The following is a 13,063-nucleotide window of genomic DNA, read 5'->3' on the forward strand; positions in this document are numbered from 1 at the left end:
ATACAGGATTTATCAGAAACAATAGTCAAGAGTCATTTACCTGACTAAGGTTACACTGGAAGCAGTTTGCAGACTGGCAGTGATACACACACACACACACACACACACACACACAGAAAAATTAAGTTCATCTATATCTTGTTGCTTAAAAACAAAAGTTATGGTGAATGATCTTGGTGAATGATCTGAGCATCTAATGCTGTAAGACAGGGGTAACCAACATGGTGCTAAACCAGGCACGGGCAAACTCAGCCTTCTGGATGTTTTTGAGACTACAATTCCCATCATCCCTGACCCCTGATCCTGTTAGCTAGGGATGGTGGGTGTTGTAGTCCCAAAACATTTGAAGAGCCCAGTTTGCCTATGCCTGTGCTAAACAATGGTGTAACCATCTACAACTCCCACCATTGGCTATGAAGGCAGAGGCTGATGGGAGCAGCTTCTGGAGGTCACCAAATTAGCTACTCATGGGGAACGGCACATGTTTTGAAATAATAAAAAATGAACCAACAAAAGTCAGTTCAGTTGCATGGTCATCCCTTTGTAAAGAAATACCATGAGTAGCAAACACATTGGGTTACGAAGTTCTCCCTACTCTGAATCCTTTGTCTTACAACTTGAACCCATTTGTTCAGGTCCTACCCTCTGGAGTAATAGAAAATATATTTTGTCTATCACCTATGTGACAGCCCTTCAAATATTTGAATATGTCTATCGTATTGCCTTTTTAATCATCTCTTCTCCAAGCTAAGTATACTCAAGTCCTTCAATCTCTCCTCAAATGACTTGTTCTCCAGGCCCTTCGCCATCTTTGTTTCCCTTCTCACTGAACAAATTCCAGTTTGTCAATATCTGTCTTAAACTGCAATGCCCAGAACTCACCACAGTACTCCAGGTGATATCTGACCAAAGCAGAATAGAGCAGTAAGATTACTTCTTGCGAACTGGCCGTATATTTCTATTGATGCAGCCTAGAACTGCATTAGCCTTTTTCAATCTCGCATCAAGCTGCAGACCTATTTAGCCTATGTGCCATTAATACTTCTACCTCCTTTTCATATATGCCAAACCAAGCATCACCTATCCTATATTTCTGCATCTTATGTTCCAAGGTAAATGCAGAACTTTACAGTTATCCATTGGAATATGTTATTAGCTTTAGCCCTTTTCTGTTTTATGTAAATAATAATAATAATAATAATAATAATAATAATAATGGCATGTTTCCCATGCAAGCTTTGGGCTCTCAGCATTTCTCAACCCGTCTGTTCCTTAAATAAGCTTACTGGTCTTATCCAAACAATCAAATGACTCTGGATTTTAGAGTGTTAAGACTCTTACTTGCCAGATATGCCTTGTGCTACTGCCCTACAAGGGATAAAACCTGTCCTACACAGAAAGAATGTCAAGGACCACATTTCAGCCACATTCGAGGTCCAGCAGATAGAGATGGCAACTGCCATGCAAAAATAAATCTCCAAATCCTTTTAGAATTTTGTATTACCTGGATCATTATGCGAATGAGGCACAACAAAAACTTGAAGAGGTTCACTGTCCCACTCGTGTTCATCATACGTGATATCAAATCCTTGTTTCCAAACTCCACCATCTGGATTATCAAAAGGAAGAATGTCATAGACATCTAGCATCTAAAATGGATGAAGAAAAAAGGTTACATGAGAACACATTCAGTGGTTGAAGTACACAGTTCGGCACTTACAAAGGCAAGGCTGTAGTCAGTTGCAAATTATTATTTTTTAAAAAAATAGTAAGGGGAAAAAACTCACACTGAAAATTTGTCTATGTTCTTTATTCAAATGAGAATTTACATGAAATACTTTGAGCAAAGTATCTGATTAAGTTATTTAAATGAAACTTTGCACCTACTGAATGTGATCAATAATCACCACAACCTCACTTTCTGCATGCCTAGAGTGTTAACTCCTTTCTGAACAAGAAAAAGGCATCAAATATGACTACAGTCGTACGTTGGCTCCCGAACGCCCTGGAACTCAGACGTTTTGGCTCCTGAACGCCAGAAACCCAAAAGTGAGTGTTCCGGTTTGCAAATGTTCTTTTGGAACCTGAATGTCCAACGGGGCTTCCGCAGCTTCTGATTGGCTACAGGAGCTTCCTGCGGCCAGTCGGAAGCTGCGCTTTGGTTTCTGACCATTTTGGAAATCGAACGGACTTCCGGAACAGATTCCGTTCAACTTCCAAGGTACAAATGTATGAGAAAAGCCAACGAAACAACAAACACCAGCGCACACCAGCAGTTCCCAATTATGCTCAGAGAAATCTTTTATATGTCTAATATTTATTGAAGACTTCTTGAAAACACTTTGGAAGTCCATCCCTCCCCCCGTCTCTAATAAGGAGTATAAATATTTTATGTCTTAAAGACATGTTTAGTTGCTGTCGTTTCCTTGAGCTCCCTTTGTCCCATGTAAGACAGCATTCTAGCAATAGTAATCTGCTGTCTTTATGTGGGATTTGTTTTTTAAGTATGCCATCACATGAGTCTTAACCCACTATAATTACAAGTACACGGCTGATGGAATCAGCATTAAATCAAGTATTAACACAGTGAGCTGATATGTGTGCTTTTTCTTGATTTGTTCAACGTACAAGACATAAACAGGGAAGCCTGAGCGTGACTACTCTCCATGTCACATTGGATTCTGCAATTACGGCTTACCTTCCCCACAAAACCTGCTCAAAGGTAACCAAGCAACTATTACACCTTACAGTAAGTGAACAAAGGGACACGATGCATTCTACACTCTTTTTAATAAAGATGCTGCAACATGGGCATCAATCTTCAGTCCGACAAACTAAAATCCTATCTAAACCTTGCAAAGCACGCAGTTGCGTGTCAGTATTCTGTTGCAGAATAAAGTCTTTCGGATCAAAATCAGGGTTTGCATAACTGATATTAACTGCAACTGCTGAGATGCTGACCAGGTATCAATGAATTCCATTCAATGCAACTAGAATTATCTTCTCCTTTGGGGGATTTGTATGACGATGACCTTACCACAGTGGCTTTCATCTACACAGTAATGAAGTAATATTTTTGTATTTATGACACAGAAGCCTCCGTCAACAATCACCTAAACTTTCTTAATGTTGGAAGGGGTTAGAAAAGTCACTTGGCTGTCACTGACTGGAGACAGAAAGGGTCTAAACAAGGAAACCTAATAAGATGCTGTGGCCCAGGAAAAGCAGCAGCAGATACCTGGGCAGTTAATGGACCACAGTAAAAAGGGGGGAAGGAATGTTGAATATGATGGATGGGAAAGAAAAGTGTCCAGAAAACAAAAGAAAAAAGAGGTCAGAGAAAGAAAAGAAGCTGAGAAAGTATAGCAGGCGCATTCACATGGCCAAGTGCTAAAATGCCAACAAAAGCCGACATTTATATAATGACCTGGGGAAAACAGTCAAATCTCTGGCTGTTGGACTTAAGCTGTGCTTTATTTGCAAAAGCCTTATAACACAAAACAAGGCTAATTCCATACCAGCAACCTGGCTCAATCTTTTGAGCTTGCAGACCTCCCATTATTCAGTATCTTCATATCTTGAAACTTTTTAACATCCATGTTATAGCTTTTCAGATTTAAGTTTGGTTTTTAAATGTAATTTGCATCATAAAGGTGTATCTTTTAACATGCCAATAGAAAAGTACTCTCTGTGGGCACAATCATTCCAAAGCACAACGAGAATGCTGCAACTATATAATGTGACACCATGCATGACCTCTCATTTCTTAGATGAGCCAAGAGTACCCACCGGTTATCTACTCAGATTCCACCTGGAAAGAATGAGGCCAAAGTATAACTTACAGTCAAGTGTTGTTTGGTTAACCTGCAAGTCAACTAAGTTGTTTGGGAAACTCGCTTAAGGGCCCACTTTATAAAGCTCAGTAGTGGTTAGGAATGGGGGAGTAAGTAGTCTAGTCTGTTTTCCTGACTTTGGCTGAGGTTTGAAAAAAACGTTTCCAGTTGCATTACACCATGCAAACTAAGGCCTGCAGGCCGGATCTGGCCCAATCGCCTTCTAAATCCAGCCCACAGACAGTCTGGGAATCAGCGTGTTTTTACATGAGTAGAATGTGTCCTTTTATTTAAAATGCATCTCTGGGTTATTTGTGGGGCATAGGAATTAATTCATTATCTTTTTCTTCAAAACACAGTCTGGCCCACCACAAGGTCTGAGGGACAGTGGACCGGCCCCCTGCTGAAAAAGTTTGCTGACCCCTGCATTAGGCAAAGGTAAAGGTAACCCTGCCCGTACGGGCCAGTCGTGTCCGACTCTAGGGTTGTACGCCCATCTCACTTAAGAGGCCGGGGGCCAGCACTGTCCGGAGACACTTCCGGGTCACGTGGCCAGCGTGACGAAGCTGCTCTGGCAAGCCAGCACCAGCGCAGCACACGGAAACGCCGTTTACCTTCCCGCTATAAAGCGGTACCTATTTATCTACTTGCACTTAAGGGTGCTTTCGAACTGCTAGGTGGGCAGGAGCTGGGACCGAAAGACGGGAGCTCACCCCGCTGCGGGGATTCGAACCGCCGACCATACGATCGGCAAGTCCTAGGCACTGAGGTTTTACCCACAGCGCCACCCACGTCCCTACGACCCCTGCATTGCACACATATTTTTGGTATGCAAAAGATCTGCACAAAATGCATATTTTATGGACGGGTGTATTTTATGTAAAAAGTATTTACAAGAATTGTAGTTTAAAAGTGGACTTTCTGTGCATTCTTATAGAAGAAAAAGGAAAACCTGCACAAACAGGATTAACCTAAGACTGAGCACCCAGTGAGACTGCAAGGAATGGAATTACCGGTAAATACTCAGTTCATCCATAGCAATAAATTCACTATATTCTTACCTGTACATCTGAAGCTTGGCTTCCACTTTTTGATGCAAACTGACAATCTTCAGGGTCAACTGAGAGGTACATAGTGGCAAGAGGTGACAGCTCAGAGAAGTTTCCTTGACTGAAGTTTATAGCCTCTGGAGTACGTTGTCCATCTTTGACAGATTCACTCAAATTGATCACAGAATCTCTTATGTTTGAAATTATTTCATTATTTTCTGCCAATAAGCGCTCCAGGTGGTCTATTTTCTCTTGCAGTATTGAAAGCTGACCCTGTGAAGAGGCACAACATTAGTCCTTCAAATGTGCAAGCTACTGTATTTCACATCCCACTTGTACTGAATGAAACTCACAACTCTACTAAACAGGCCTTCAGAGTTCAAAGGAAAAGAAATGGAAAAGAAGAGCCCCTGATGACCAAAGAAAACTTTCTCAGAAAAAGATTAAAATAATGAAGACTGTTTTCTTCAATAATTAAAAGTCTTAATATAAAAAAATAACAGTAAGAAAGCACACTGACCAAATCCGTTACAAATCGGTTTTCAAATTTTATCTTTTCAATTCTTTTCAGCCATGTTTTCAACTAAAAGCACTTGTCTTCCTATTAAGGCAAGACCTAACTGAAAGGTTTTGTAGCCTGCTGCAAAAGGTAATAAAAGATGGTCTTCTATTTTCATTAATATGCAGACATTTTCTTCATGACATATAATTTTAATAACCCGTTTTCAAGAGGAACTGGAAAGAGTTTCAGGAGAGCAAAAGAACAAGTTCGACCAGCTGAGGCTTGTCCACACCATCAATGTTCTGGGAAGCAGGGGTTATTTCCTCCCTGGTTTATTGGGAGTTTTTCCATACATCTTCCCTTGTGCTATTGCTTGCGTCATGTAAGCTGCCTGCCCCAGGCACAAAAAGGCACTAATCTGTGCAGAGAAGTGTAACTTCTCCAGTGCATTCCTTGCTATGGCAACTTTTGTTCAATGTCCAACAGCTGCTGTCATGCGGATTGTCACCAACATATTGGTTACAAACTGGTCTAGACTAGGATCATTTAACCAACTACCAAATGCACTTGAGGAAAAATGCAGAGCCATGACAGGTGTTAGCTACCTATTTTATGTAAATGTAAAACGATCGTTTATATACCAGTTTTAACATTGCCACAACAAACTAAAACAGCAACTTTTAATCCACTGATGACCGAAAGTTTAAAGACAGTGCCAACAAAAGAAGAGTGGCATATGAAACTGATGGACTATGCCGAGTTGGCAAAATTAACTGGGAAAATTCGGAACCAGCAAGACCAGACTTTCCTGAAAGATTGGAAGAAATTTATGATATATTTGAAAGACAATTGTAATCAACTGACATCGCTTATAGGGTTGCAAGAAGTTTTGTAAGGAGAACTATATGAAATATTGCAAAATTAAAAAAATTGCAAAAAAAAATAAGGAGGAGTTTATTTAGGATTTGGATTTTAGAGCAATAACTATTAAAATAAAATGCAAAATCAGAAAGAAAGCTAGAAAACCATTAGTCAGGGTTGATGGAAGTCCTAGGCTGTGGTAGCCAAAGGTTTGTTATAGTGTATAAGATGGGATGTTATGTTATGTTTGGAAAACATGTGTAAAAACCAATAAAATTGTTTTTTTAAAATAGAAAGTTTAAAGACAGTGATCTGCCCAAAGTCCACAACAGAAAATGCACAGGAACACACGTTGAACCAGCTAAAATTCAAATTCTATCTACTGAAGGACAATACATCCTGTTTTACAGCAGGTAAAAGTAAAGGTACCCCTGCCCGTACGGGCCAATCTTGACAGACTCTAGGGTTATGCGCTCATCTCACTCTATAGGCCGGGAGGCAGCGCTGTCCGCAGACACTTCCGGGTCACTTGGCCAGCGTGACAAGCTGCATCTGGCGAGCCAGCACAGCACACGGAACGCCGTTTACCTTCCCGCTGGTAAGCGATCCCTATTTATCTAGTTGCACCCGGGGGTGCTTTCGAACTGCTAGGTTGGCAGGCGCTGGGACCGAATGACGGGAGCGCACCCCGCCACGGGGATTTGAACCGCCGACCATGCGATCGGCAAGTCCTAGGCGCTGAGGTTTTACCCACAGCGCCACCCGCGTCCCACCAGGTACAGTAACGCTAATCCATTCAACAGCATATAAATTCTCCTTCGGGGCATTTCTGTTTCTTATTAGTATTTCTGCAGGAATCCTGGGGGTTGTTGTCTTTCCCCGTCTAGATCATTTGCAGCTAGCTCCTTTATTTTCTGTCTTAATACACAGTTGCATTTTTTAAGCTTCTGTCTGAATGAGCTGCTTTCTAAAAGGAAGGCTCATTAATACCTTTCCAATCAAATGTTACAGTTTTTATCAGGTTTACAAGCCACACTAGTTGCTGATTAGATCACTCCTTTGATGTGACAGATTTTTTTGGGGGGGTGGGATACAAAGGTTCGCAGTATTCTTTCTGGCATCTGCAAAGCTGAACATCTGAAAGCAATTTATAAATATTATGGCAGCACTGAGAAAGTTTTTTTAAAAAAGAGCTAAAGCACTGAAGTGTTACTTCATGCCCCCTGGTGGTACATTAACCAAATGTCTAAGGCCAAAATTATCTGAAACATTCTAATCTTAGCAGTTCTTGAGAATTATACAACAACAAAATCACTTCCAGTTAAGACAATGAGCGAGCGGTGTGCATTTCAAATCTATTACTTTATTACCATAATTTTGGAACACCTGAACTAATGATTCCAGGGAACACAGATATGATATTTGGCTACAGAAGTAATGTTTTCCAACCACATGCAAGTTGGTTCCTGCTTTTCTTCAAGTAGGAGCATCAGATATAAAATTTACTTCGGATTTTTTGAAACCTCACAACCTCAATTAATTCACAGTTGCATCTCTAACAATACAAAACTTGAATTCTTTGTATTTGCAATTATGGATTCTCACAGGGCTGAAGGCTTTCATTCTTTAGTAACATTCTGGAATATCAAAAATACTTTAAGAATATAACAGCTTTAGAAGAAAAATGAAAGACTCTTACAGCACCTAATGATAATACACTTATTTTGGCGAATGTAACCTTTCACGGACTACAATCCACTTCCTTGAAATCTTATGCCATGATGAAAAGCTTTGGCTTTGTGATGCAAAACTGTTGTTTTTGCTGCAACAGATAAAGTAGCTTTAGAAGAGGAATTGCTTCATTCATAATTATACTTTATTCATGGGCTTCCCGCCCCCTCCCAGATGTGGGGAGCACTGAAGCAATGCAGAGTTCTGGGTATCCAAAACTCAGTAATCAGAGTCAATTTGGAATTTGCTGCCAAGAGTCAATTTGGAATTTGCTGCCAAGGAGTGTGGTGGAGTCTCCTTCTTTGGAGGTCTTTAAGCAGAGGCTTGACAACCATATGTCAGGAGTGCTCTGATGGTGTTTCCTGCTTGGCAGGGGGTTGGACTCGATGGCCCTTGTGGTCTCTTCCAACTCTATGATTCTATGAATTTAGATGATTTGCACAATACCACCAAGCGAGCTTAATAGCTGAGCAGACAATTCAATGTTAAAAATTCCACAGGTGCTAGGCGTATTTTGCAACTTGTACGGGTCCAACTGCGAACACGTGGAGATCACTGGATGCCACGTTGGTGACTGACATCTCCATCTGGCTGGCCCTCCTGCTTTCTTAAGATGGTAAGCAGAAGAGGAGTTTGGATTTGATATCCCGCTTTATCACTACCCGAAGGAGTCTCAAAGCGGCTAACCATCTCTTTTCCCTTTCCTCCCCCACAACCAACACTCTGTGAGGTGCGTGGGGCTGAGAGACTTCAGAGAAGTGTGACTAGCCCAAGGTCACCCAGCAGCTGCATGTGGAGGAGTGGAGACGCGAACCCGGTTCACCATATTACAAGGCTACCGCTCTTAACCACTACACCACACTGGCTCTCCAGTAAATAAGAGCTTATTTATTGCATTTATATCCCATCTTTTACTCCAAGGAGTACTCCGCTCCTCAGTTAATCCCTACAGCAACTGGCCCAAAGTAACCTGTGAGCTTCATGACTGAGTAGTGATTTGAACTCTGATCTCCCAGTCCAACACTAACCACTATACAATACTGGCTTCCTAGAGTACTTCTGCTTTGGGGCAGCTATATAAATTAAGTAGGTAAATAAATATGGGGAAAGCAAAATGTCACTTAGGGAAAAATCTGAAATGTTTTTACTGAAGCTTATATTTGTTTTATACCAAATTATTTTATTTAATGTGTTGTAAACAGCTATGAGATTTTTTTCCTTTAAAATATAGAAAGGTATAGAAATGAAATGAATCATCACCATCATCATAAATTTCATATTATTTTTTTAAAAAAAGGTGTATAAACCAGGCATCCCCAACCTTCAGCCCTCCAGATGTTTTGGATTACAATTCCCATCATCCCTGATCACTGGCCCTGTTAGCTAGGGATCATGGGAGTTGTAGGCCAAAACATCTGGAGGGCCGCAGGCTGGGGGTGCCTGGTCTAGACATTCCGTTGTGGCGGCTGTAACCTGGGTTTTAGGTGCCGTTTGGCAATTAGCTCATATATCTGAGTGTCTAACACTGGCAGACATATAAATTCAGATCTAGGGAAGGGGAAGTTTGCATGGGAAATGACAAATCAGACAAAAGGAGGAATGAGACCCCACAACATGCTCCTAAGCTTGCCTTAGGAGATGATTACACTGTTCTTTGGGAGATTTTGCCACGTTGGGCATAAGATTCAAAAGAGTTGGACTAGATGATCCTCGTGGTCCCATCTAACTCTACAATTCTATGATCCTAGGAACACTACAACAGATTATGTTGTTACTGCATTGTTATCAATACTTACAGCCTGAACTTCACCAGGAAGTCACAAGATGGGTCACAACAATCTAAAAATCAACATTAAAAGCTGTTTGAACAAAGGACAGCCATAGGAATAGGGTAGGTCCTGAAAACACATTATCTCAAGTATCAAAGGTCAGGGCAAAGAGGTGAGTCTTTATCATATGATAAAAGCTGCATAATGAAGACGCCAGACACATCTGCCACACATAATACCTTTTTCCGCCCAACATCTGAGGGAGGTGGAACTACCAAGGGGGCTCCCACTGCTGTTCTTAATAGTCAAGAGGGTCTGTAGAGGAGGAAGTGGTTTTTCAGATATTTGGCACCCAAGTCATTTAGGGTTTCAAACACTAATGTGAGCACCTTGAATTGGGCCCAGACTGGTAATGCAGCTGTTTTAAAACAGGCATTATATGCATTCTGAAGGGAACCCAGCCAGTAATTAGCAGTTGAATTTTGGACTACTTGGAACAGGCTTCTTCAACCTGGGCCCTCCAGATGTTTTTGGCCTACAACTCCCATAATCTTTAGCTAGCAGGACCAGTGGTCAGGGATGATGGGAATTGTAGTCTCAAAACATCTGGAGGGCAGAGGTTGAGGAAGCCTGACTTGGAAGTTTCCATTCAAACAGTAATGACAACCCTGTTTATATTTTTGAAACTTTAGCTTCACTCAGATGCTGCTTTAGAAAACCTAAGAGTCACTTTGTTTAAAGGAAGAAGTTTAGATTTAAGGAAAGCCACACTTAAATGATTATTTCATGGCATTCATGCCAAGTGTCACATCGTTCAATAAATCTAAAAAGGGCACAAAAATTTCCAGGGAGGATCATATTCAAACAGAGCCAGGCATTTTGTGCCATGTACACTTTAAGGCCAAAATGCCTTGAGGTTATCTTTTGAGCTGTTAGTGAATGCTGTGTTATAGAAACATTGATCTGTTTTCCCACTAACAGATCTAGCAAGATTCAGCTTGCAGCCCGTAAATGAATCAGTAATCTCTTGTTTTGGTATAGAAAGTCAGAGCTGACTCCTTTTGCAAACACAAGTCGTACTTTTCATTGTTCTTCTAACAACTTTCAGCTGCATGCTTGGATGGGTTAATTTAAAAATATACGGCAAAAGAGTCTTACCCTTTGGAATAACTTTGCTCAACTAGGAAACCATTGAACACCCAGATAGTCTTACTCTTTGATATTTCAACTATATAAAGAGATAGAGAGACACAGAGAGATCTGCTCTGCATGTGACAGAACAAGTCTGTGCATTACCACCCTGGGTCAATTGTGTCTGTTCTGTAAAGTTTGCAAAACGTTTGCACATTTGAGAACAGGTAATGGAACACTGATAACACAGGGAGGAAAGTTTAAAAGGGCTTTTTTGCTTCTTCCTGCTTATGTGCAGATGAAGCAAATCTTGACCCCCAGATTACTGTTACGTCCAACTTTGGAAGGCTCAAAACAAATGTTCGACATAGATACCGAGAGAATAAAAAACAATGTTGTGCTGCAGGCTGATTTTGAGGAACTAGGTGCTGCTGTTTTATTTTAAGAATCTGAGCTACAATAGAGCTCTGCATCACTGAACACCAGAACAATTTTGCCGGTTTTGTTTGTTTCGTTGACAGCGACACTACAGATGTAACACAGATCCAGTGCTAGCAGGGAGGGAGCAAGACAGACCACAAATATGTGTTCAAATTAAACCCACTAACTATGGTTTACTGTGAACGTGCAAACCAGGCCCCGATGCTAAATTCTCTTCAGACGTTACAGGAAAAGTGCATTTGATCTGCCTTGCCTCGTGTGGATTGTGTGTTCAAGTGTCCTTCAAACATGCCAAAATGTTGATGTTTACCCATGGCAGTGAGACACAAGGACCAATCTTACTCTGAAATGTGTGGCGCTGCATTGCCATCTCCACAGATTCAGTTTGCTGAGGAGCACTTCACTGAACTCTACCCCCAAAGCCAAAGTACATATTGATTCTTAAACTGAAGTGACTTTAAGTCAAGTTTCCCACTTTAAAAAATCAAGTATTGTGTAATGACTGGTGCCTGATCTTGCTTATCCCCCCCCCCCCATGTCCTCAGCATCTCCCCTTCTCAATTGTGTACAGTATTATGTTGTAAACCTGAAGCAGGACTTCTGCTGTTTTGGGTTTTTATTTCATTTTGTCCACACTTAAAAACTTCAGGACCTTTAGAATTAGTTTCTTAAACATTAGTTTCCTTTCTTTAGGGGAAAGGGACACAGCAAAGCACTACTAGAGTCTTCCATGGGTGTACCAGGAAGTCTCCTATGTCTATGACATACGTGCCGTCTGACTCATGACCCTCAGTCTCTGGATATTTGTGTATTGTGGGCACAAGATCACACACAATTGGCTGTGAATGGAAATGATGTGTATAAGTCCCTTTGGGTTGGGAAGGCTTTAATCCCTAGTCTGAAAGAAGTGACAAACTGATGCAGCAAGAGACAAACTCATTCCAGTCAGAAAACTGCACAGCTACCAGGACCGTGTTCTTTCAGCACTTGCATATTAACAGCCCAATCCTATGAAGAATTAGGTTTACTTAAATCCACTGGTCTCACTGAATATTTTAAAATATGCCTGACTCTGCATACTAACAGGCCATAAATCCAGGGCGCTTTTTTTTCTTCCGGAACTCTCTGGAACTCAGTTCCGGCATCTCTCAGGTGGGCACCATTGCCATTCTAAGAGAATGAGGGAGAAAATCATGTTGCGTTCCAGCACCTCTTTTTCTAGAAAAACAGCACTGCGTAAATCCTATTATTTAGATTTCAACCAACACATATTGGAGAACCACATGTCAACACACTGAATTTAACTTCCAATTAAAATGTCCAGAATCTATACTAGAACCAAAGATATACTTGTTTTCTAGTCTATTTTGGTCTGGACAGTGCCTGGGTGGGAGACCACCTGGGAACCCAAAGTACACCACCTTGTACACATGTTGAGTTTCATGACGGAAGCAAGACTAGATATAAATGCACTAAACAATGTCCTTTTGTTTGACACTACGCATGCAAATGGTAAGAAGGAACTACTTCACATGCCTTATCACACCTTTCCTCCCTTCACAAAAAACTTTGGGATACTGAAGAAACAAGTGCTCAAGGCAATTAAGTTATCTGTAGTGTTAGGAATATATGACGCCATCTGAGTTAAATATGATCGCTTTGAGTCTGCATCTGCTGAGGCCAGCCTGCCTATTTTTCAAAGGGCGAACTGTGTGTGTGTTTCTTAAGCTGACACTCTAGACAGTA

The 13,063-nt window shown here is 41.1% G+C and overlaps 1 protein-coding gene across 1 annotated transcript in view; it reads right to left on the bottom strand.

The window, feature by feature from the left end:
- The window catches only part of MAN2A1 (mannosidase alpha class 2A member 1), a 57,411-nt gene that overhangs the window by 41,213 nt on the left and 3,135 nt on the right, over positions 1-13,063 (bottom strand). The window contains exons 2-3 of the mRNA XM_079995342.1: positions 4,895-5,155; positions 1,505-1,649 (exon numbers count right to left, since the gene is read on the bottom strand). Coding sequence (XP_079851468.1) covers positions 1,505-1,649; positions 4,895-5,155 — 406 coding nt within the window. The remainder of the gene's footprint in view (positions 1-1,504; positions 1,650-4,894; positions 5,156-13,063) is intronic.

This window comes from Podarcis cretensis (genome assembly GCF_951804945.1).
Source record: "Podarcis cretensis genome assembly, chromosome: 11".
Lineage (NCBI taxonomy): Eukaryota > Metazoa > Chordata > Lepidosauria > Squamata > Lacertidae > Podarcis > Podarcis cretensis.